At 40.0% G+C, this 24186-nt stretch overlaps 1 protein-coding gene across 2 annotated transcripts in view; it reads right to left on the bottom strand.

Annotated features, from left to right (window-relative positions):
• Positions 1–1327: 1327 nt before the first annotated feature.
• Positions 1328–24186, bottom strand: part of TPGS2 (tubulin polyglutamylase complex subunit 2) — a 60624-nt gene continuing 37765 nt past the window's right edge. For both annotated transcript variants that reach the window (XM_057526540.1, XM_057526541.1), the window contains 5 exons: positions 20441–20528; positions 18226–18354; positions 9928–10041; positions 8003–8163; positions 1328–6857 (listed from right to left, as the gene is read on the bottom strand). In XM_057526540.1, the coding sequence (XP_057382523.1) occupies positions 6627–6857; positions 8003–8163; positions 9928–10041; positions 18226–18354; positions 20441–20528 (723 nt within the window). In that variant the 3' untranslated portion in view covers positions 1328–6626. The remainder of the gene's footprint in view (positions 6858–8002; positions 8164–9927; positions 10042–18225; positions 18355–20440; positions 20529–24186) is intronic.

Raw genomic sequence — 24186 nt, 5'->3', positions numbered from 1 at the left:
GCATGATGATGTGGCACTTCATGCACAGTCTTAGCTACATCAATGCATCGTGAAGCACCCTGCCATTTATTCTCTTTCTGTAATTCCAGCATAGAGTCTTCTTCTTGGGCGGTTGATTTATAGTAGTGTCTATTGCCATTTTAATTGCTTTAGTTTCAAAACATTAGTATCCTTGTGAGCTTTTTCCCCATGTAACCCACTCAACCTATGCATTGTCTGAAGCCTTTCGCCAGGAATGCTCCCTTCCCCCTTCACCAGGGCCAGCTTCATGGGCATGTGACCTGTGCAGTCACACAGAGCTCCACACTCAGAAGGCCTCACACTTGGTTTAATGCTCTCCTGCTACTGCCTTGAAATTCTTAGTTTTATCTTTGAACTTGTGTTTTGTAAGTCAAGCGTGATGAGACAAGCATACACATGGGCAGAGGAGATATGTGCAATATGTGTGTCCACTGTTCCTTACCACCTCTTTCATTTACAGCCATCGTGATTCTCGTGAGCACAGAATTCTAGTGGGCCCACCGTACATGAGAGTCCAGGGAGGTTCAGAGTTAAGTACAAGGCAAGCATGTTATGTCTACAACTGAGAAAGTGGGGACACAAGGGCCCCAAAAGGTCATACTTTCTATTTGAACCAGACTTGATTTGAATGCAAAAAGAAGATAATGGCATTCTAAGAAGCATGAATGACCATGGCACCCAAACATTCCCTTTCTTACTCATGTTACTTTCCTGTATTAGCCAACCACTTATGCTGAAATGATGACACAGAAGAAAAGGAAAACATAGGGCAGCTCAAAATTTCTCTTTCTTTCAGTCCTTCCTTAGTCATCGGTAAGTTGAGGGTGTTGATAGAATGTGTACATATCAAGAAGTGAAATATCAGTTGAGCTAGTTTTGCGTGTTGTTTCCACTGTTCTGATAAGAATGAAACATATATGCATACAAAAGGTATAAAGTAATAATTGTGTAATTTTTGGTAATGCTGTACATGAGTTAAATGCTCTGTAGCTGCACTAAAAACTGGAATGGCACAATAGAAAGAGGAATGATAAAATTAACGCTAATAATTTAAAGTTTTAATTTTTCCTAGAACAGCATCAAGTACCAAACAGATAAAACACTGTAACAAGTTGTGAGAGAAACCACAGAAGAAAGGTAAAACAAATTAGTACTTTTTTTTTTTAACAGCTTTATTGGACTATAATTGCTTTACAATGGTGTGTTAGTTTCTGCTGTATAACAAAGTGAATCAGCTATACATATACATATATCCCCATATCTCCTCCCTCTTGCGTCTCCCTCCCACCCTCCCTATCCCACCCCTCTAGGTGGACACAAAGCACCAAGCTGATCTCCCTGTGCTATGTGGCTGCTTCCCACTAGCTATCTTACATTTGGTAGTGTATATATGTCCATACCACTCTCTCACTTTGTCCCAGCTTACCCTTCCCCCTCCCCGTGTCCTCAAGTCCATGCTCTACGTCTGCGTCTTTATTCCTGTCCTACCCCTAGGTTCTTCAGAACCTTTTTTTTTTTTTTAGAGCCCATATATATGTGTTAGCATACAGTATTTGTTTTTCTCTTTCTGACTTACTTCACTGTGTACGACAGTCTCTAGGTCCATCCACCTCACTACAAATAACTCAATTTCATTTCTTTTTATGGCTGAGTAATATTCCATTGTATATATGTGCCCAACCTCTTTATCCATTCATCTGTCAATGGACACTTAGATTGCTTCCATGTCCTGGCTATTGTAAACAGAGCTGCAATGAACACTGTGGTACATGACTCTTTTTGAATTATGGTTTTCTCAGGGCATATGCCCAGTAGTGGGACTGGTGGGTCATATGGTAGTTCTATTTTTAGTTTTTTAAGGAACCTCCATACTGATCTCCATAGTGGCTGTATCCATTTACATTCCCACCAACAGTGCAAGAGGGTTCCCATTTCTCCACACCCTCTCCAGCATTTACTGTTTGTAGATTTTTTGATGACGGCCATTCTGACTGGTGAGAGGTGATACCTCATTGTAGTTTTGATTTGCATTTCTCTAATGATTAGTGATGTTGAGCATCCTTTCACGTGTTTGTTGGCAATCAGTATATCTCCTTTGGAGAAATGTCAATTTAGGTCTTCTGCCCATTTTTTGATTGGGTTGTTTGCTTTTTGGATATTGAGCTCCATGAGCTGCTTGTATACTTTGGAGATTAATCCTTTGTCAGTTGCTTCATTAGCAAATATTTTCTCCCATTCTGAGGGCTGTCTTTTCGTCTTGTTTATGGTTTCCTTTGCTGTGCAAAAGCTTTTAAGTTTCATTAGGTCCCATTTGTTTATTTTTGTTTTTACTTCCATTTCTCTAGGAGGTGGGTCCAAAAGGATCTTGCTGTGATTTATGCCATAGAGTGTTCTGCCTATGTTTTCCTCTGAGACTTTAATAGTGTCTGGCCTTACATTTAGGTCTTTAATCCATTTTGAGTTTATTTTTGTGTATGGTGCTAGGGAGTGTTCTAACTTAATTCTTTTACATGTAGCTGTCCAGTTTTCCCAGCATCACTTATTGAAGATGCTGTCTTTCCTCCATTGTATATTCTTGCCTCCTTTTATCAAAGATAAGGTGACCATATGTGCATGGGTTTACCTCTGGGCTTCTATCCTGTTCCATTGATCTATATTTCTGTTTTTGTGCCAGTGCCATACTGTCTTGATTACTGTAGCTTTGTAATATAGTCTGACGTCTGAGAGCCTGATTCCTCCAGCTCCATTTTTCTTTCTCAGGATTTCTTCGGCTATTCGGGGTCTTTTGTGTTTCCATACAAATTGTGCAACTTTTTGTTCTAGTTCTGAAAATGTGAAAAATGCCATTGGTAGTTTGATAGGGATTGCATTGAATCTGTAGATTGCTTTGGGTAGTAGAGTCATTTTCACAATGTTGATTCTTCCAATCCAAGAACATGGTATATCTCTCCGTTTGTATCATCTTTCTTCCGTCAGTGTCTTAATAGTTTTCTGCATACAGGTCTTTTGTCTCCTTAGGTAGGTTTATTCCTAGGTATTTTATTCTTTTTGTTGCAATGGTAAATGGGAGTGTTTCCTTAATTTCTCTTTCAGATTTTTCATCATTAGTGTATAGGAATGCAAGAGATTTCTGTGCATTAATTTTGTATCCTGCAACTTTACCAAATTCATTGATTAGCTCTAGTAGTTTTCTGGTAGCATCTTTAGGATTCTCTATGTATAGTATCATGTCATCTGCAAACAGTGACAGCTTTACTTCTTCTTTTCCAAGTTGGATTCCTTTTATTTCTTTTTCTTCTCTGCTGTGGCTAAAACTTCCAAGACTATGTTGGGCACCTTTGTCTTGTTCCTGATCTTAGAGGAAATGGTTTCAGTTTTTCACCATTGAGAACAATGTTGGCTTTAGGTTTGTCATATATGGCCTTTATTATGTTGAGGTAAGTTCCCTCTATGCCTACTTTCTGGAGGGTTTTTATCATAAATGGGTGTTGAATATTGTCAAAAGCTTTTCCTGCATCTATTGAGATGATGGTTTTTCTCCTTCAATTTGTTAATATGGTGTATCACATTGATTAATTTGTGTATACTGAAGCAGCCTTGCATTCCTGTGATAAACCCCACTTGATCATGGTGTATGATCCTTTTAATATGCTGTTGGATTCTGTTTGCTAATATTTTGAGGATTTTTGCATCTATGTTCATCAGTGATATTGGTCTGTAGTTTTCTTTCTTTGTGACATCTTTGTCTGGTTTTGGTACCAGGGTGATGGTGGCCTCATAGAATGAGTTTGGGAGTGTTCCTCCCTCTGCAATATTTTGTAAGAGTTTGAAAAGGATAGGTGTTAGCTCTTCTCTAAATGTTTGATAGAATTCACCTGTGAAGCCATCTGGTCCTGGGCTTTTGTTTGCTGGAAGATTTTTAATCACAGTTTCAGTTTCAGTGCTTGCGACTGGTCTCTTTATATTTTCTATTTCTTCCTGGTTCAGTCTCGGAAGGTTGTGCTTTTCTAAGAATGTGTCCATTTCTTCCAGGTTGTCCATTTTATTGGCATATAGTTGCTTGTAGTAATCTCTCATGATCCTTTGTATTTCTGCGGGGTCAGTTGTTACTTCTCCTTTTTCATTTCTAATTCTATTGATTTGAGTCTTCTCCCTTTCTTTCTTGATGAGTCTGTCAACAGTTTATCAATTTTGTTTATCGTCTCAAAGTACCAGCTTTTAGTTTTATTGATCTTTGCTATCATTTCATTTCTTTTTCATTTATTTCTGATCTGATCTTTATGATTTCTTTCCTTCTGCTAACTTTTTTTTTTTTTTGTTCTTCTTTCTCTAACTGCTTTAAGTGTAAGGTTAGGTTGAGATTTTTCTTGTTTCTTGAGGTAGGATTGTATTGCTGTAAACTTCCCTCTTAGAACTGCTTTTGCTGCATCCCATAGGTCTTGGGTCGTTGTGTTTTCATTGTCATTTGTTTCTAGGTATTTTTTGATTTTCCCTTTGATTTCTTCAGTGATCTCTTGGTTTTTTAGTAGTGTATTTTTTAGCCTCCATGTATTTGTATTTTTTACAGATTTTTTCCCTATAATTGATATCTAGTCTCATAGCATTGTGGTCAGGAAAGATACTTGATAGGATTTCAATTTTCTTAAATTTACCAAGGCGTGATTTGTGAACCAAGATATGATCTATCCTGGAGAATGTTCCATGAGCACTTGAGAAGAAAGTGTATTCTGTTGTTTTTGGATGCAATGTCCTGTAAATATCAATTAAGTCCATCTTGTTTAATGTGTCATTTAAAGCTTGTGTTTCCTTATTTATATTTTCATTTTGGATTATCTGTCCTTTGGTGAAAGTGGGGTGTTAAATTCCTCTACTGTTATCGTGTTACTGTTGATTTCCCCTTTTATGGCTGTTAGCATTTTCCTTATGATGTATTGAGGTGTTCCTATATTGGGTGCATCAATATTTACAATTGTTATATCTTCTTCTTGGATTGATCCCTTGATCATTATGTAGTGGCCTTCTTTGTCTCTTGTAATAGTCTTTATTTTAAAGTCTATTTTGTCTAATATGAGACTTGCTACTCCATATTAGTACTTTTAATGGTACTGTTTATCTGATTTTTGGACAAAGGCCCCCACATTTTCATTCTGCACTGGGTCCTACATATTGGGTAGCCATTCGTGCTCTTGAGTGCTCTGCTCCTCCTGAGGCAGGTTTCAAACCTTTCCTTGTTGGAACCCCCTTCTGTCTACAGCCCTTTGGGGATTCCACCTGATTGTCACTGATTTGAAGGGTGCCATTGTTTCGTGGCTCCTCTGCTGCTTCATTTATGAAATCCAGAGCTGGACCAGGACTTAAGAAATAATTCAGGGGCTCCATGATCTCTAGAGGAAGGACACCTGCCACAGTGGAAGATGACGCAACTTCTCAATCCCCTTCTAACCCTGACTTGGGGAGGCAGCCAAATGCTGGAATCTCTTATCTGGCACTGCTGGTTCTCCCTTTGATGAGCTTTGGCAGAAAAATGCTTCTGGAAGACTAAACCTCAGCTATTATCCTTGACAACTTGGTTCCTCTCTATCCTTTTCTGCTACCCCATGAATTGTTGAGCAGTTGTGAGTAGGCAGAGCAGGTGGAGGCTCTTGTCAACAGTGACTAATTTCATCAAAACTCTGCATGAAGAGTCCTGGCAAAGCAATGCTTGGGAGGTTTTGTTTTGTTTTGGTTTTAATGGTACAGCAGAATCACCTCTTCTTTTAAAAAAAAAGTGATAAAGATAATTTTGGCAAATGTGCAACTATCACATCACAAAACTGGAAACAAGAAACTTTATAGGAAACCGATGAAGATGAGAAACTATAGGAAACTGAAAATGAGCAAAGCAAGATCTGTTTGTGGTAAAGGATATAAAGAACATTAAAATGTATATTCAAGGTCTTTCATGGAACATTATAACCCATCAAATTAAGGTATCAATACTCTCTAACAAAAATTAACTGATCTGAGAAAGGGTAATGCAGAAGTATTCTAATGCAGTGCTGCCCGATAGAACTTTCTGTGATGATACAGAAATGTTTCATCATCTCTGTGCTAATACAGAATCCACTAGCCACATGAATACTCCCATTGTGGCTAATATAACTGAGGAACTGAATTTTTAACATGGCTTAAATTTAGCTGCTTTAAAAAGTGGCTACCAATTGAGCAGCATAGTTCTAATGCCTCATAGGTCAAAACCAGTGGTTTCTATGGGGGACTTCTCTAATTACTGTTGAGGGGTAGGGGGTTGGAGTAGAAAGAGAAGAAAGCTCTTAAGAGATCTACTTAGTCACTTACACAACACCTTACATTCGCCACAGCTTCCAGAATCAGTAGGTGGCACAACCTGCTGTAAGGGGTATGAGGGAAGGATTCTTGGGGAGACCTGAGTATGCCCTTCCAACTCCTGGCTCAAGCCAATGGCAGTAAAAGGCCTAGGATTTTGTCACTCAGATGGAGAGAGGACTATGGTTCCACACACAGAATCTGAGGCTTGGGCCACGCCTGGGGCATCTGTGCATGGAAATCGTCGCTGTGGGGCTGCCAGGGAGCTGGAGGTGGGGTGCTCATTTTCGGACAGGGTTTCCAGAGCCAGAGGAGGATCTAGAGGTGGAAGGAGGACCTGCGGGCCCTTTCTGGCCACCTGCAGGCTGAACAGACCCTTTCTTTTTGGGGATTAAGGTCTTGTTCTTGCTCTTGAACACTTTGCTGGGATCCAGCTTGTTCACAAAGGAGTCGGTCTCTTCCGTGAGTAGGTTTGTGTTGTAGGTGATGGGTTTATACATGTTGAACCATTGCTGTAAGGCAGAATTAGGAGAGAGGGTCACAATTCAAAGGAGAAGAGCATGTGTTTATGTTCTTTAGGGGAGATACAGGGGTAGAGAGCTGGGTAGATGAGGCAGAGTAAAAGACTTTAGGAAAAACTGCCTCTAAAATCTATTAGCACTTCCTTTAGGTAAAAGGGAAGACAGACACACATTGCTTTATGGGGTCTCATAACCTTTAAACATGAGGACTAAGAATCTGAGTAAAGGGAAGTTGCCTGATCTCTTCCCAACAGGCTTTCTGGGCAGCTGAGGGCAAAGGGCATCTACCTTTATTTTCATTGATCACAACCACCCACTATGTTGCCTGGATGTATGTCACTGTCATGTGACATTTGAGGAAAGTGAGGTCCACTCGATGAATACACACATTCATCGAGTCCCTCATTTTTTGCCACCCAGTCAAAAGTTCTTCTAGACACACCTGGTGCTCTCAAACCAGGCAGTATATCAGCATTACCTGACATCTGTATGTTTAAAATGGTGTCTGGTTCTATAATATAAATGAGGCACATCCATACTTTGAAATACTCTATATCATTGAAAAAGACAGCTCTCTATATATTGATAGGGAATGAGCTCCAACATGGAGTTAAGTGAAAAGAAGGAGCAGAACAATGTGAATAGTATATCGCACTTGTGATTTAGAAAAAAGGAACCAAAAACTGTATGCATGCATGCTTTCTATCCAATAACGTATCTCAGTGAGGGCACAAGAGAAACTAACAGTGGCTACCTGTGAGGAAGTGGATGGGGAAGCTGGAGAACCAGTGAATAAGAGACTGATTTTTCACTGTTGCTGTATGCATGTACTGCCTATCCAAAATGAATGATCAAACCTAATCTCCCCCCACCACTAACCCCTTTTTATTAGAAGTAAAAACTCCCCAGGTGATTCTGAGGATCAGCCAAGTTTGGGAACCACTTAACTAGATTAGTATAAAGTGAGGTTGTCCACCTAAATTGGAAGCACCTGCCTTGCTTATTGAACATATAGGCTCCTGGGCTCAACCCCAGATCTGAATCAGATGAGGAAGCTGGGAATCTGCAATTTAAGCATTTCCTCTGAAGATTCTGATACATTCTACAGTTTGAGATGACAGGTGGTCCCCCCTTACCTTGGCCTGTGGGCTAATGCCATAGCTGGTGAAAGCATACTGCCACTGGGGCAGGCCCAGGTGGGTGATAAGCAGGCGATAATAGGCAGTAAAGGTATCGGTGAGAAAATGCCAGTATAATGCTCTGTCCAGGAACCAGATCTCAGTGTCTTGTGCTAATGCTGAAATAGCAGACAAAGGACATAAAGGAAGGGATGGCTTAACACTTTTTTCCTTTTATCTATAAAGTCAACATCTACTCATGATTAAAACAAATTTCAATAGTAGAAGGTATGTAAACTATAAGTAAAAGTTCCCTTTTTTCCCTTCCAACCTCCCAGTTCTGTTCTCCAGTGGCCACTGTTACTGGCTTCTTTATATTCTTTTACAAATTCTTGATCACTCAGTCGACTGATCTATCTGCTGGGCTTTGGCCATCTGTGCATTCAGGCTATCTAAGCAGCACTCCTTTCTTGTGCGGGCTCAACACTCCCCTTCCCCCAATAGGTACATACTGTGGTCTCAGCCTTCCTGATGGAGAGACACTCTGAATAGTTCTGGCTTTCTCAGGAGGTCTGTCAGGAATTAGAAGTGCTGTGAGAAACCACCATGGAGGAGCCCAGACCAGCTTCCTCTCCTGGGACTCCTGCCTGTGCGGCTGTGTGATGTGCCGGTTGAGCTGAAGCAGGCACTATTGTACCAGCTCCTGCCTCACGCTTGCTCCTGACCGTCCATTCTTAGTACTCCTAGTTCATCTCCTAGGCCTCTCCTATTTCATTTCCTGTCTAATGGCTGTAACATCTCCCTAAGTGGCCTCCATCCTCCAGTACCTTCCACTTCCATTTCTGCTTGTGGTCACATTTTCATTTGAATCCTGCCATACTTCTGCTAAATAACCTTGACTCCCCACCTACTTCCACATAACGTCCAAACTCCTTCACCTGGCTTTCAAAACTCCTCAGGAAAGGGAATAACTGGGCTTCTGGTGTCATCTCCTCCTCATCCACAAGATGAATCATGTGGCCAATGAACTGGAATTGTCATTCCCCCCAAATCAGGTGCATTCTCCCATGGCATGGCTTTTACCCATATCCCGTTGCTTGGATGCCCCCTTTTGCCCCCCACCCCACACCCCCCATATCTCATTCAGACCTATGCTTCAAGATGCAGTTCATTAGTTGCGGCTCACTGGCTCCTTAGTTGTGGCACACGGGCTCTTTAGTTGTGGCCCCACGTGCTGCAACTAAGACCCAGTGCAACCAAATAGATAAATAAATAAATATTAAAAAAAAAAAGATGCAGCTCAAAGGCTACTTCACAAAGACTCCTCCAGCTGGAGATGATCTCTCCTTTCCCCCAGAGGTAAACCCTGGTGTGTCTTCTCACCCTTTGCAGGCAGAAAGCTACTTGAAGAGGCCTGGACCTTGTCCAACTCTGTAGTTCCTAGGGACTGAATTGCTGTTAGGGGGCCAAGTGATGCCCACTGCTCAAGAAGCCAGAGCCTTTTTCTCTTGATTTCCCATCTGGGATCTTAGATTGAGGTCTAGTAATTCAGGTTTTTATTGCTGTTAATTGGCCTACATAAATACGTGTAAAAGACAGACAATGTTTTTCCTGGATGCTTTTCTAATGCATGAGCCTGCTGGAGGAGTTATAAACAGAATGACTATTTCTTTTAGCTTTTATTCACTTATTACCCTAATCTTATTATTTTGCAGTAACTCACAAGTGACACAAATGACAATAGCTTAAAAAGACTCTAGTACTTGGCCTGGAGGGGGATGCTCAGAGAGGACCAAAGGGGTTTTCTGGGTCTTGGCATCTACAAGAGACCCAGCAGCACCTCAGGAGGTCGGGGAAGAGCATGCCTTTTGTGTGATGGCTGGAGAGCAAGGTCAGCCAAGGCCATTCCCAAACTACAGGACCATGCCTGCCATGATTCTTACCTGGTTTCCCTCTTTTGTAGACAAGGCAAACCTTCCCATTCCCGTTGCAAGGATCCAGCTCAAATATTACACTGCGAGAATCAAAGTGAGGCTTCTCTGGCTGGTTCTCACTAGCTGCAAACCCAGAAGTTAATGGTAATGTTCAAACACACTCAGCTCAAACATACTTATTCATCCAGCTTTGCTTGGATGAAAAAAACAGAGGGAAAAAAAGCCTTATCTCAAACATATTCTTAACTATTATTTTCAAATGTGGACCAAATGTATTCTATACTCTAAATGCCCTGGGTCTTATTCATGGTCTAAGCCTCTGTCTGGGCTCCCCTACCACCAATAGACAGTGTCATGGAATCTGGGGAAGGGGGCATGAGGACAACAAACTGAACTTCTTGGGAGTGGGACTACATAAGTCAGAGTAATCTGAACAACTTTTTTCTTTTTCCCCAGATACATGCTTTCCCCTCGTTTATAGCACTTCATGATCTTTTGATTAGAATCCTTTTTCCTCTGTCTAAAATGTATATTTGTGGCATTTTATGTTTATTTCTATTATAATTATAACATTATAATTAATGCTAAGTCTGGCTCTCTTAGAAATACCTACCTAGAAATGAAATACCATGATGTAACAGAAAAAAAGATAAATTCTTAGAAATGCAAGCATCAGAAACCTTCTCTACTGCTTCTTTCATTACAGCAATTATGCAATAATGATTAGCATTAGTGACTGAGGTGGAAAGGGTTTAACAAACCTAGGAGAGATTGGATAAAACAGAGTATATAAAAATAATATTTTTGATTTACACATATACCCATACATATAATTTTACATAAAGGCATAAATATTTACATTTCTAAATAAGAGGGCTTTTTGTGTTTTTGTTTCTTTCTTTAACATGGTTTTACCCTCCCCTGGTGGTTATACCTTCATATTCTTCATCTCATATGGTCCTAGGCAGACATATAGGTATACATTTAAATTCTGTGAGATCATTTACTATATAAAAATGGGATACCACACATGTTACCTGAATCTTACTTTCTATACAATAATACCATGTGGAAAGCCCTCTAAGGGTTGTAACTCTAATGCATTCTTTTTAATGGCTGCCTGATGTCTGTGGGAGTGGATGCACCCTAATTTATCCTGTCAGCCACCTATTGATAGGGGGCCAAAATTATTCTGCTGCAAATGCTACAGTAATCATCTCTGTACCTGTCCCTTTGTTCTGGTGCTTTTGTTATATGGCTAGACACCCTGAAATATTATAGAATGGACATTGCCAGACTGCTTTTTGAAAAGGCCTTTGTTTTTGAAAGATATTTTCATGGGGTATAGAATTCTAGGTTGACAATTTTTTTCTTTGAGTATTTTACATTTTTTTTAATCAAATGAATTTGCTTAAAGAATATTTTATTTTTAAATTTTTAATGTATTTATTTTTTCTTCCGGTCTAACAGCATGATTTTCCTCTGATTTTTTCTTTCTTTCTTTCTTTCTTTTTATTGGAGTATAGTTGATTTACAATGTTGTGTTAGTTTCAGGTGTACAGCAAAGTGAATCAGTTATACATATATCCACTCTTTTTTAGATTCTTTCTTTTCCTATATAGGTCATTACAGAGTATTGAGTAGAGTTCCCTGTGCTATACAGTGGGTCCTTATTAGTTATCTATTTTATATATAGTAGTATGTATATGTCAATCCCAACCTCCCAATTTATCCCTCCCCTTTCCCTGAGTATTTTATCTTGATTGAATTGTTTCCAATGAGAAATATGCCATTGTCCTTATCTTTGCTCCTTTGTATGGAATTGTCTTTTCCCATTGACTGCTTTTAAGATTTTCTCTTTATCCCTGATTTTGAGCAATTCATGTTTCCTAGTATTGTTTCTTCATGTTTCTTGTTCCTGGCTTGTTAAGCTTCTTAGATAATGGTTTAAGGTTCCAAGTAACTGGTACAGTTTTGAGCCACTATTTCTTCAAATAGTATTTCCTGGTCCATCCCCCTCTTTTCAGGGACTCCAATTATACATACATTATACCATTTGTTGTCCCTCAGTTCACCGATGCTCTTTTAAAATAATTTTTTATTTTCTTTCTGTGTTATTTTGGATTGTCTATTGTTATGTTTTTAAGTTCTCCAGTCTTTTCTTTGGCAATATCTAAACTATTGTTAGTCCCATCCAGTGTATTTTTCATCTCAGAAACTAGTTTCATCTCTAAAAGTTAAGTTTGGATTTGTTTTTTCCTATCTTCCATGTCTGTACTAAGTTTTTGGACATATAGAATATAGTAATGACTGTTGTAAAGTCTGTATCTGCTAATTCTAAACTGTATCTCAATTCTGGATTGGTTTCAATTAATTTTTCTCCTCATTATGGTCATTTTTTTCATGCTTTTTTGCATACCTGGTAATCTTTGATTGGATGCCAGAAATTGTTAATTTTGCATTGTTGAGTGCTTGCTATTTTTATATTTCTATAAATATTGTTGAGCTTTGTTCTGAGACACAGTTAGTTAAATTACTCGAAAACAGATACTTTCGGGTCTTGTGCTTAGTATTTGACAGGCAGAACCCAAGGCAGCATTTAACCTAGGGCTAATTTTTTCCCCATTACTGAGGCAGGACCCTTCTGAGTACTCTACCTAATTCTATGTAAGCCATGAGGTGTTTCAGCCTGGCCGGTAGAAACGGACTCTATTCCTGGTACAGTGTGAGTACCAGGCATTGTTCCCTCTAATCTTCTTGGGTGGTTTTGTCCCTGGCCTTGGGCAGTATCTTCACATGTGTGTGCTCATCAGTTCTTTCCTGAATACTTGAGGAGGACACTCTGCAGATCTCTGCAGTTCTCTCTCTATGCAGCTCATTCCTCTCTGTTACTCAGTCCTGTGAACTCTACCTGTCTTCATCCAGCTGGGCTCTTAGTTCTGTCTTCTCAATTAACAGGTACAACATGTTCTCCTTGGGTTCCCTTCTCTACGCTGTCGACTGGAAACTTTCAGATAATAAGCTAGGGTTCACCTCATTTGTTTCCCATCATTCAGAGCTCATCGTTCTTCTCTGTGTGATGGTCATTATCTTGACAACATCCATTGTTTTATATATTTTGTCTGTTTTTGTTTTTTTTGTTGTTCCAGGTGGGAAGATAAATCTGGCCCCTACTATTCCATCTTGGATGAAATCAAAAGTCCAGACTGTAGGAGCCCACCAAGTTTTAGCAGCCTTGACTGATGCTGACTGGGGTCTGCCCTCAGGTGAAAAGTTATAAAAATAGGAAAATCATTCAGTGTGGTTCCCTTCTGCCATTTGTAGATGCCACTCCAGTTTCTGCTTATTTTTGGTTACTCTCCAGTCCTTTTAGGTAATTATTTTAAAAGTTTCCCCAGAGTTTAGAGTATTATCTCCACAAGTCCTGATCTGGTAAAAGGTAGTATGCCACATGGCCAGAATCATAAGGTCAAATCTACAATGTCACTGTCATTAGTTCTTCACTGAATTTTTAGTTTGGTTTTATCTCCATGTGCACATTAGCACACTGTCCTACAGTCTGTGCCTAATAATTTCACCCTCAGGAATAACAGTGGATATCTTTCTGTTACCTGTTATTTGCACTGGTTCTTGTTCATGGTGTTGTGTTTCTTCACGTGCCTGGTTCTTTTTTAGTAGGATTATTTTTGAAAAATTATTTATAAAAACAATGAGGTCTAGGATAATATTTTCTTCCTCTAGGGAAGAATTTTATTTTTACATGAGCTTTATACTGAGATATAATTCACCTACCATACTATTCACTTAAAGTGTACAATTTAATGGTTTTTAGTATATTTAGAGCCGTGCAACCATTAACACAGTCAATTTTAGTACATTTCTCTGGAGTGAATTTCTGTTTTTTTCTGCCAGGCCCCTGAGGAGATTAGTAATCTGGAATCAGATTAGTCCAATTTTGGGATTTAACATTTTCTGGGATGCACAGGTGACTTATACTTGGGCTTCGGTCCATGTGAAGAGTGGTTATTTCTGGTTCATTCTATCTTCTAGAGTATATAGCTCCTCATGGTGCTAACCAAAAGGGTAGGGTAGTTTTTAATGGGTGCCATCTTTTGTAGGTTCTAGACTCCATTTTATTCTTCTAGTCTCACATATGGGTCAAATTCTCAATTTTTCAGTAGCCTCATTGCCTCTTTTGAAAAGGACAATGTATCCTAGGCAAAAGCAACCCTAAACATTGAGCCTCTGTCCTGGATTTCTGTCTTCTTCTGGATGTTGATCTGGTGCTATCTCATCATCTTATTAGCTCTTTGATGATTTTTATATGTTCCCTGACTTTTCAATTGTCTTCAGCAGGAAGACTGCTCTGAATTACCTATCTATCTGCCATTATCAGGAGGCCTCTTCATCAGTTTAAGCATGCTCCTGAAAATAACATATAGATGAGCTTTGCTTTTTATATCAATCTGCTAGTTTCTGCTTTTCAAAAGGGAAATTCAATTCCAGCACACTTAACATAATGATTTATCTGTTTTATTTTATTCCTCTTAATGTTTTGTTGCTTATTTTATAATGTTGTTTCTTTTCCCTTTTTCTTATTTTTACTCATGTGATTCAACATTCCCTTTATTAGGTTAGAGATTCTAGAGTAATTTTTTATTCCTTTAATGGTTATCTTCCTTTTTGTTATGTATTTGCATGACTGGATCCATATGATTCTACCCTTACTTGAAAACAATATGCCATTGTTTCTCTAACCAAATGTGGTATGCAGAATTCTAAGATGGCCCCCAAGATTCATGCTTGTGTGTATACACACCTGTACAACCTCCTCCCCTGAGTGTGGTCAGGACCTATAATATGATGGAGTAGTCATTCCCTTGATTAGGTAACATTATGAAACTCTGTTGTAGCAGACTGGAGAGAAATATTCCTGCTGGCTGAGAAGCAAGTGGCCATATTGTGAGAGGGTCTTGTGGCTAGAATCTGAGGGCAGCCTAAATGAGCCAAGAGCGAGCCCTGGCCAACAGGCAACAAGAAAACAAGGACTTAGTCCCACAGCTGCAAGAAACTGAATAAGGTCAACCACCAGTGAGCTTGGAAGAGGCCCTTATGCCTCAGATGAGATCACAGCACCAGCTGACACCTTGTTTTTAGCCTGAAAAGATCCTAAGCAGAAGACTCTACTAATCTGTAGCTGAATTTTTGACTCATGAAAACTGTTAGATAATAAATTTTTAGTGTTTCAAGCCATTAAATTTGTGGTAATCTGTTATACATGAATAGAAAATCAATACACCAAGACACTCTGTTTCCCCCAACAAGGCATACTATTTCTTTCCTACAGTAGGATGAGGCTTCCACTTTCTACTTCCTTTCCTCTTTGTCCTACATTTTCTATTAAAAGGACTCTCTGGAACATTCTTTGTATTAGTTGCTAGGGCTACTGTACCAAAGTACCACAAACTGAATGGCTTGAATAGCAGAAATTTGTTATCTCACGCTTCTGGAGGCCACAGATCCAAGGTCAAGGTTGGTTCCTTTTGAGGGCTGTGGAGAAGAATCTGTTCTATGCCTCTCCCGTAGCTCCTGGTGGTTTGCTTGCAACTTCTAGCTTTCCTTGGTATGTAAAAGTACCACCCCATCTCTGTCTTCATCTTCACATGGCTTTCTTTTATATCTGTATCTCCAAATTTCCCCTTTTAAAAGGTTGTCAGTCATATTGGATTAGGGCTCCACCCAACTCCAGTATGACCTCATCTTACCTACTTACATCTATAATGACCCTATTTCCAAATAAGGTCACAGTCTGAGGTAGTGAGGTTAGGACTTCAACATATGAATATTTTTTGGGGGGAGGGGACACAATTTAACCCATAAAGCTCTTATATCTTGCCTCTCTCTTTTCTGTTAGGTTTAGCTGAGAGTATACATTTAAACATATTCTGTGCACTATGTCCCCTCTTTTCCAAGAGTTCTTATGTAAAAGTTGTATACATTCCTGGATATTAAGATTTAATTTAGTCTTTCTCTTTCATAGGAGGTTCACTAATCTCTTGTTTCCCTTCCTCTTTATATATGTGCATCTTGAGATCTCCATTCCATTTCATCTGTCTTTTGGTTAGAGTATTTATGTTCTTGAAGTTTTACACATCCTTTAATATTCTTCTAATAACCTGAGACGTATGTTTGGTCTGTATATACAGGACTCTTGATTTTCACTCCTTTTATCTCAGTAACCTGTTTGTTTTTTTACTGCCTTCTAGTTTCCACTGTTGCAGGTGAGAAGTCTGATGTCAGTCTGATTATTCTCTCTTCACAAGTAATTTGTTATTTTTGCCTAGAAGCTTGTGATTTTTTTCTGCATCATGTAATGCCTAGGTGTCTGTTTTCTCCTGAATTCAATTTGAGTCTAGGAGAGCCCTTTCAATCTGCAGATTGAATAAAAGTTTTCGTTTATTACTGTTTATTTATTATTCCCTTTCCAGCTATTCTTTTTCTCTTTTTTGAGCACCTATAATTCCAATGGAAGGTCACCTGGATGTATTTTCTATTTCTCTTACCCTCCACCTTTTCACTCATTTCTCCTTTTAAAATTTATTTATCTGTCCTTTTAGATATTTCTTGCACTTGCTTTTTCAGGCTACTAACTCAGGTCTCAATATTTATACCCGTCTTCAATTCATCTAGTCAGTTGTTTAATCAAGAATTTTTACTTTTTTTCTATAGGAGGTCTTTGTGCTGTCTTAAATGCCCTTAAGTGTTCTTGATTTTATTTAGGTTTTCATCTGTGTCCTCTAGCAGTGTTATTTCTCTGGTTGTGTATTCTGATATTGCTTCCTGATTGTCCTCTTTCTAACTGCTGAGTCCCCTGAGAAAAGTCAGCATTCTTCTACTTAAGTTTAATGAAGCTTAGGTCTAATTGTTGGACTATCCTAAAAAGCATGAACTCAGAAGGTGCCAGAAGCCCACGTGGTTTTTATCCCCATCAGTATGTAGGACAGTGTGGTCTCTACCCCTAGCTCAGTCCTTTGCTGAGGTCCCTTGAAATCCTGTCATCTAGTCTACCTTTATCTACCAGCTTCAAAAGCAGGGTACACCCATTCTACTTATTTAACAACTCTTTTGCCTTTTAGGGGTTAGAGAGCCCCAGTACACACATATGAAGCAGATGTGACCGTTTTCCTATCCTTGAGGATTCCACACATTTCTGAGTGACAAACTCTTCCCAGGGCCCAACACTTTCCAGGCTTAGCTCTTGGACTCCTCCTCCTATTGTCCAGCTGCTTGTCCAGTTGAAGGAGAAAGCCTTGCATCAGTTCTCTCTGTCAGAACTTCAATGCACTACAAGGCATTAGTATTGGAGACACTAGTTGCCTACTGAATATTCATTCTCCCTTTTTAAAACTCCAGTTCTGTTTGATGAGGGAATACTACACAGCTAATCTCCTCAAATTCCCTTGCACTACAGGTAACCTTTTGACTCTATTCTGGCCAATGGTTATTGGGAGGGGCTTCTGGGAAAACTATTATTTTTCTGACAAAAAGGAAAATATTCTGCCAAGAGACAGTTATTTTGCCCTTTACTCTTCTTTTTCCTGCCTGGAACATAGACTTGAAGTTTGGAGGTAGAGCCCACATTCTTCAACCATGAGGATGAAAACCAAACACAAAGGCTGGTGTGCCAGGAATCCAGAGGGAGACTTTATCATTGAGTTTCTCAAGCAGCTACACCAGCCTAGTTCCAGATTTCTTATTATGAGAAAAATAAACTCCTATTTAAACATTGTAATGGGGGTCTGTTATATGCAGCCAAACACAGTTCTGACTGAAGAAGTCCTCACTTATACATAGTTGATCATAGCTTTAGCAGCCATTTGAATTATAAGCCATTTTAATCAGAAGTGGCAAAGAGCCTGAAGGGAGGAAGGGAGCTGCATTTAGACTGTCACGGTCCCTGAAACCTCTCAATACTGAAATGTGGAGTGAAGTTTAATCTGTAACATTCATTCACTTACCAGGTATTCATTAACTGCCTACTATGTGCCAGGGACTGAAGTGGGTCCTGGAAACAAAGATCCCAACCCTGGCATTTTCTTCATGAAAATTTCCTTTTTTGATACAGGCTGGTTTTTTTTTGTTTTTGTTTTTAACCTTACTCCCATGGTTCAGAGAAGCCATAAATGGGAAGGGTTGGGTTTAGGGGAACATGTTACAATGCCACAATGTCTTCCTATTATTTTCAACATTATAAAATGGAAACAAGCAGGCTGATTTCTAACTCAAAGCAGAAGCCCGTCCAGTTACCTTCTTGTGTATCGTCCTCCAGGTCTGCAAGAGTTGGTGCGTTAGGAAGTGAGTACAGGGAAGACTGGTTGAGTTGAGTCAGTTTTGAGATGCTGTTAATTGCCATGCTGCCCAATGGAATGGTATGTTCTATGGGAACGTTAACAAAAAGAGTTACATGGAGTAATAAGCTAGTTACCATGGTCATCAGAAGGGTTTCTGCTTGACTAACTTAAGCCCAGCTATTATTTGATCCCAGGGCTGAGGAACTGAATGGAAAGTGGAAAGGAGAGAATCAATGCACTACATGCTCCAAAGCACCAGCCTTTTATGCAAAAAAGAAAGCAAACAGCTGGGGCCATGAGTGAAGAGTCCCCACTGCACGTGTTAGGGCGGAGCACCAAAGGAAGTTTTAAAAGGGGATTCTCAAAAAGAACTGGGAATTCTAGGGTAGGGGCCCTAGTTTGAAGATCAAAGGACTTAAAAATGTTTTTGCTCCCGCCATCCCTTGAATGAAGGGTTATACTTTCCAAAGGAGTAACAGCTTTGATTATATAACTGACCACTTCTACCCTTCTTATCATAAGCTTTCACTATGGAAACTATCTCCCCCTCTACCTGTCATTTTTTCTTACTCAATGGAGCAAACTGTCTTGAAAGCCTTCTTGCTTGGTTCAGTCGTCTGTGATTCAGGTGTAAACAAGAAACAGGCAGACTATGTATTTTCCTTATCTATCATATAGAATCCTTATAATATAGGGTGTTGGACATGGGATGACACACAAAGACTTGGACATATGACTGCTAAAAAACTGGCATAACTGAAGGCAATAAAACAGCTGGTGTACAGATCATGGAATGTCCAAGAAAAGACCGCTAAGGAGGTAAACATTGGAAGCTGCCTTTGCTGGCTTTTCTGATAATGATTTGAGCCATCCAGTAAAGAATGGGTACAGCAATGCAGATAAGGATAAGAAGATGGGTTGGGAGGATTACATTAGAAAAAGTATTAATAATGAATAGGGACTCATTCATAAAACCTTCATGAAATGTTTCTTTTCTGATGCAGGCTTCTGAAGGGGCTAGCCTGTCTCCGTGATGTGGGCAAGGGAAAATCTGACAGTCACTCTAGCCTCTGTCCACTCTCTCTGTTGCTCCAGACTCCAAAGGCCATGGCCATGAGGGTTTCTGATGTTGGTGACAACAATGGTTTCTAGACCATCAGAGGAAATGATTCTAAGCCAAAATTTCATGTTAAATGCTTAGTAGTAAGCTATAAAATATGCCTCTGGTCAGCTGCGAGAAAAACAGGAAGGTTTGGGGAGTCACCAGAACAAGGGAACCTAGGAGGTAGCGGCAATGAAGGGGAGGAGTCAGTTCTGCAGGTTTGCTGTGTCACAGAAGTGACTGCATTCTTAGTGGCAGCAAGGAGACGTATAGGCTGATTCCCAAGGACCAAAGTAGATCTGGGGATGTGGCTGGAGTTTGGAGATAATAAAGTCCTCTTGAGGACAGGGAAGTCTGTGTCAGGAATGAGCTGGACTCCAGTGGCTAGATCCAGATTTCCTAGTCTATGGAACGTTACTGGAGTCTTCACCTAAATGCACAGCACTGACTTTCATGCCTGTATAGTACCTGAATCTCTGACATGTACCAAGGTGTTATTTCCCACATTCACAATAGAAATGTTTATTCTGGACGTATTTAATACCAAGGATGATAGCCTGCGAACTAAGGTGGTTGATGACTCAGGCTGAGGAGATGTGAGGCAGAGAAGGAAAGGCTCTGGTCTGAGGGTTGGAGCACTGAGGTCTCCACCATGCTGGGAATGAAGGAAGGAGCCCCTCTTATGACCACCAGAGGCTGTCACTGCAGCTCATCCTGAGGAGACCGCTCCAAGGTGGAATCCTCAGAGGCTTTAAGTTCGAGGTGGCTCAGGATTTTTGTGTAGTGACTAATTTTTCCCTCCACCTCAGGCCAACAGGAAGCCTCTAAATTGAGCTTCCAGTTAAGTACTGGGTAGACCCTGGCACAGGGGCTGGGGAGGCAGTGGGTGAAGCAATGATGGCATGTGTTAGCTTTGGGAGATAATCACAGCTTCTGGACGCTGCACTTTAGAAGAACCCACAAAAACTGTCCAGATTCAAAGACTCACAAGTTGTAAAGGCCCTCAGAGTTGTCTCCTCTAACCTCTCAGCCAGGGAAATGTTCCTCTACAGCAAGGGGGATGACTCACCATCCAGCTTCACATTCCATGTCATGTGGAAGCCATTGGTCATCAGGTAGAAGTTCTTCAGATCCTCAGGCAGCACACAGTTATTTTTCTAGAACCACAAAGCAGCAGACTGTTAGGTCAGGGCTGGGAAAGAGGGTGTAGGGCTCTGCCTCAAAGCATCTGGGGATGCTATTTACTGTGTTTCAGATCCCCAAAACAGGAAAACTCTGAATAATTACCTATAAAACTCTATTGGAGAGTTCTGGATTGAGACGGCAACAAAGCAGCCTCCTCCACTCGCCTCGTTTCACTGACACACTGAACCTACAGCTACAAATTGAACAACAATCCCTCTGAAAGAAATCCAGAAACTAGCTGAGCGACTCGTACGCCTCGGGTGAACAAGAAGACACACTGAAATGGGTACGAGAGGCTGATCACAACCTTGCCATAAAACCCACTCCCGGCAGGGCGACATGCAACCAGGAGGGAACTCACAACTCTTGGATTCTCCTTGAGGAGCAAAGGGCTTGGACCCTACATCTAGCACCCCAACTCTTAAGACTTCCACCTGAGAAACAGGCCCCCATGACATCTAGCTCTGAAAGCCAGTGGGGTTTGGGTCCAAGAGACTCACAAGGCTGTAGTAAACTAAGAGATAGTTCTTAATGGGCTCTCATGGACTTACCATGGATATACCCCCAGGGCCCAGTACAGAGGCAGCAGACTAAACTGCCCAGTCTTTTCATTAAAGAAGCTTATTAGCTTATTTTAAAAGCTTTGGCCTGAGGGGGCAGGCTTCTAATTTAGTACACATCTAGATGCCAACTGTAATCCTCTCCAGAGACCAGGGAGGCTAGTGGGCACCATACCATCTTCATGCTCTCCTTCTGCCTCACGAGCAGGTATCTTCTGGAAAGGAGCTTATACACACGTCTGGCACCCCAGCTTTTGCAGCTACTGCCCAGGGGACACACCTCTTGATTGCCTGGCTCTGCTGGCCAACAAGGTTTATGTTCCTGGGTCCCATAGGACTCTAATAAACAGAGTAGCAGATCTTAAGCTATGCCACCAGGGCACAGGGCAGAGGCAGCAGACTGAAATGCCCAGTCTGTAAGTGAAAGAGGCCTATTTCTAGATCTTAATTGCAGCCTGAGGGTCAGGCTTATAATTTAACAACATCTAGGGGCCATCTGCAATCCTCTCCAGAGACTGGGGAGGCCAGTGGGTGCCATCTCTGCACTCTCCCTTTGCCCTGCCATGGGTCACCCGTGTTTCTACGAATGGAGCTTGTGCAAACATCTGGTGCTCCAGCTTTTGTGGCTGCTGCTCAGAGGACACATCCCTTGATATCTGGCTCTGGTGAGCAGCACAGCTTGTGTTCATGGGTTCAATGGCATGGTAGCAAACAAAGAAATAGTTCTTAACCTGCTATCCCCCTAGGGCTCAGTGCAGAGGGAGCAGACAGAATGCCCATCTCTCAGTCTTCTCCTGAAAGAGGTATACGGGCATACTTTAAAAGTTACTGCCTGAGTGTCCAGCTTCCAATCAGCCTGCATCTAGGTGCTGAGATCCTTCTCTTTGGGACACTGACAGGTCTTGGTATACCCTCAACTACTGGGAGCCACTAAGAACAAAGTAGGCTGGACATTCACAAAGGTTTGAGAGACAACCAAGAGCCACGGCAGGGTTGAATAATAAGGTTCATCTCTTACATGAGGCCACTCCTTCAAGACTGGCTATTGTATCTAATGCATAGAAACCAACATAGAGAGTCAAGAAAAATGAAGAAAGAGGAATATATTCCAAGTGAAAGAATTAGATAAAACCCCAGGAAAAGACCTTAATGAAATTAAGATAAGTAATTTTTACCTGATAAAGAGCTCAAATAATGTCATAAAGATGCTCACAGAGGTCAGGGAAACAATACATGAACAAAGTGAGAATTTCAACAAAAAGGAAATATAAGAAAGTACTAAACAGAAATCACAGACGTGAAGGATACAATAACTGAGCTGAAAAATTCAATAAAGGGGTCCAACAGCAGACTAGACGAAGTGAAAGGATCAGTGAACCAGAAGACAGTGTATTGGAATTCATTCAATCAGACCAGCTAAAAGAAAAAAGAATAAGAGTGAATAGAGTTTAAAGGACTTATGGGACAACATCAAGCAGATCAATATTCACATTTATAGGGGTGTCAGAAGAAGAGAGAGAGAAAGAGGCAGAAAGCTTATTTGAAGAAATAATGGCTGAAAACTTCCCTAACCTGGGGAAAGAAACAGACTACCTGGAAATAAATCCAGGAATCCCAGAGAGTTCCAAAAAAGAAGAATCCAAAGAGACATTATAACTAAATTGTCAAAAGTTAAAGGAGAAAATCTTAAAAGGAGCAAGAGAAAAACAACTTGTTATGTACAAGGGAACCCCCATAAGACTATCAGCAAATTTTTAGGTAGAAACTTGGCAGGCCAGAAGAGGGTGGCACAATATATTCAATGTGCTGAAAGAAAAAAAAAAACAACCTGCCAACCAGGAATACTCTACCTGGAAAAGCTGTCCTTCAGAATTTAAGGAGAAATAAAGTTTTCCAGATAAGCAAAAGTTGAAGGAGCTCATCACCACTAGACCAGCCTTACAACAAATGTTAAAGGGACTTCCTTAAGGTGAAACAAAAGGGTGCTAATTGGTAACAGGAAAAAATATGAAAATATAAATCTCACAGGCAAAAGTAAATGTATAGTTAAATTCAGAATAATCTAATGTTGTCATGGTGGTGGGTCAATCACTTATAGATATAGCATGAAGATTAAAAGACAGAGTAAAGTAACTATAGTAAAAGTAGTAAAATACACTATATTTTAGTAGTAAAAATAACTATAACTACCATAATTTGTTAACGGATACACAAGATAAAAAACTGTAAATTGTGACACCTTTTAAAATGTGTGGCAGGGAGAGTAAAAATGTAAAGCTTTAACATGCATTCAAACAAGCTGTTATCAGCTTAAAATAGACTGTTACATTTAAATATAAGCCTCATGGTGATCACAGAGCAAAAACCCATAACAGACACAGAAAAGATAAAGAAAAAGGAGTCTAAGCACAGCATTACCAAAAATCATCAAATCACAAAGGAAGCAAGAGAAGAAGAAAGAAACAGAAGAATTACAAAATAGCTAGAAATCAATGAACAAAATGGCAGTAAGTCCATACCTATCAACAATAACTTTAAATGTAAATGAACTAAATTTTCCAATCAAAAAACAAAGAGTGACTGAATGGATAAGAAATGAGGCCAAACTATGTTGTCTACAAGAGATTCACTTCAGATGTAATAACACATAGACTAAAAGTGAAGGGATGGAAAGATATTCCATGTAAATGGAACCAAAGAAAGCTGGGAGAGTTATACAAGACAAAATAGACTTTAAGACAAGACTCTAACAAGAGACAAAGAAGGGCATTATATAATGATAAAGGGGTTAATCCAACAAGATGATATAATATTTATAAATATTTATGCATCCAACACAGATGCACCTAAATATATAAAACAAATATTAGTAGACGTAAAGGGAGAAAAAGACAGTAATACAATGAAGCAATGGACTTAAGTGACATGTTAGACCAGATGGACTTAACAGACATTTACAGAACACTCCACCGAAAATCAGCAGAATACACACTCTGCTCAGGTGTACATGGAATATTCTCCAGAATAGATCATAGGTTAGGCCACAAAATAAGTATTAACAAAATTAAGA

Source organism: Balaenoptera acutorostrata, chromosome 13 (assembly GCF_949987535.1).
Source record: "Balaenoptera acutorostrata chromosome 13, mBalAcu1.1, whole genome shotgun sequence".
Taxonomy (NCBI): Eukaryota; Metazoa; Chordata; class Mammalia; order Artiodactyla; family Balaenopteridae; genus Balaenoptera; species Balaenoptera acutorostrata.
The sequence above is the reverse complement of the archived record's forward strand: the minus strand, read 5'-3'. Positions and strand labels throughout refer to the sequence as shown.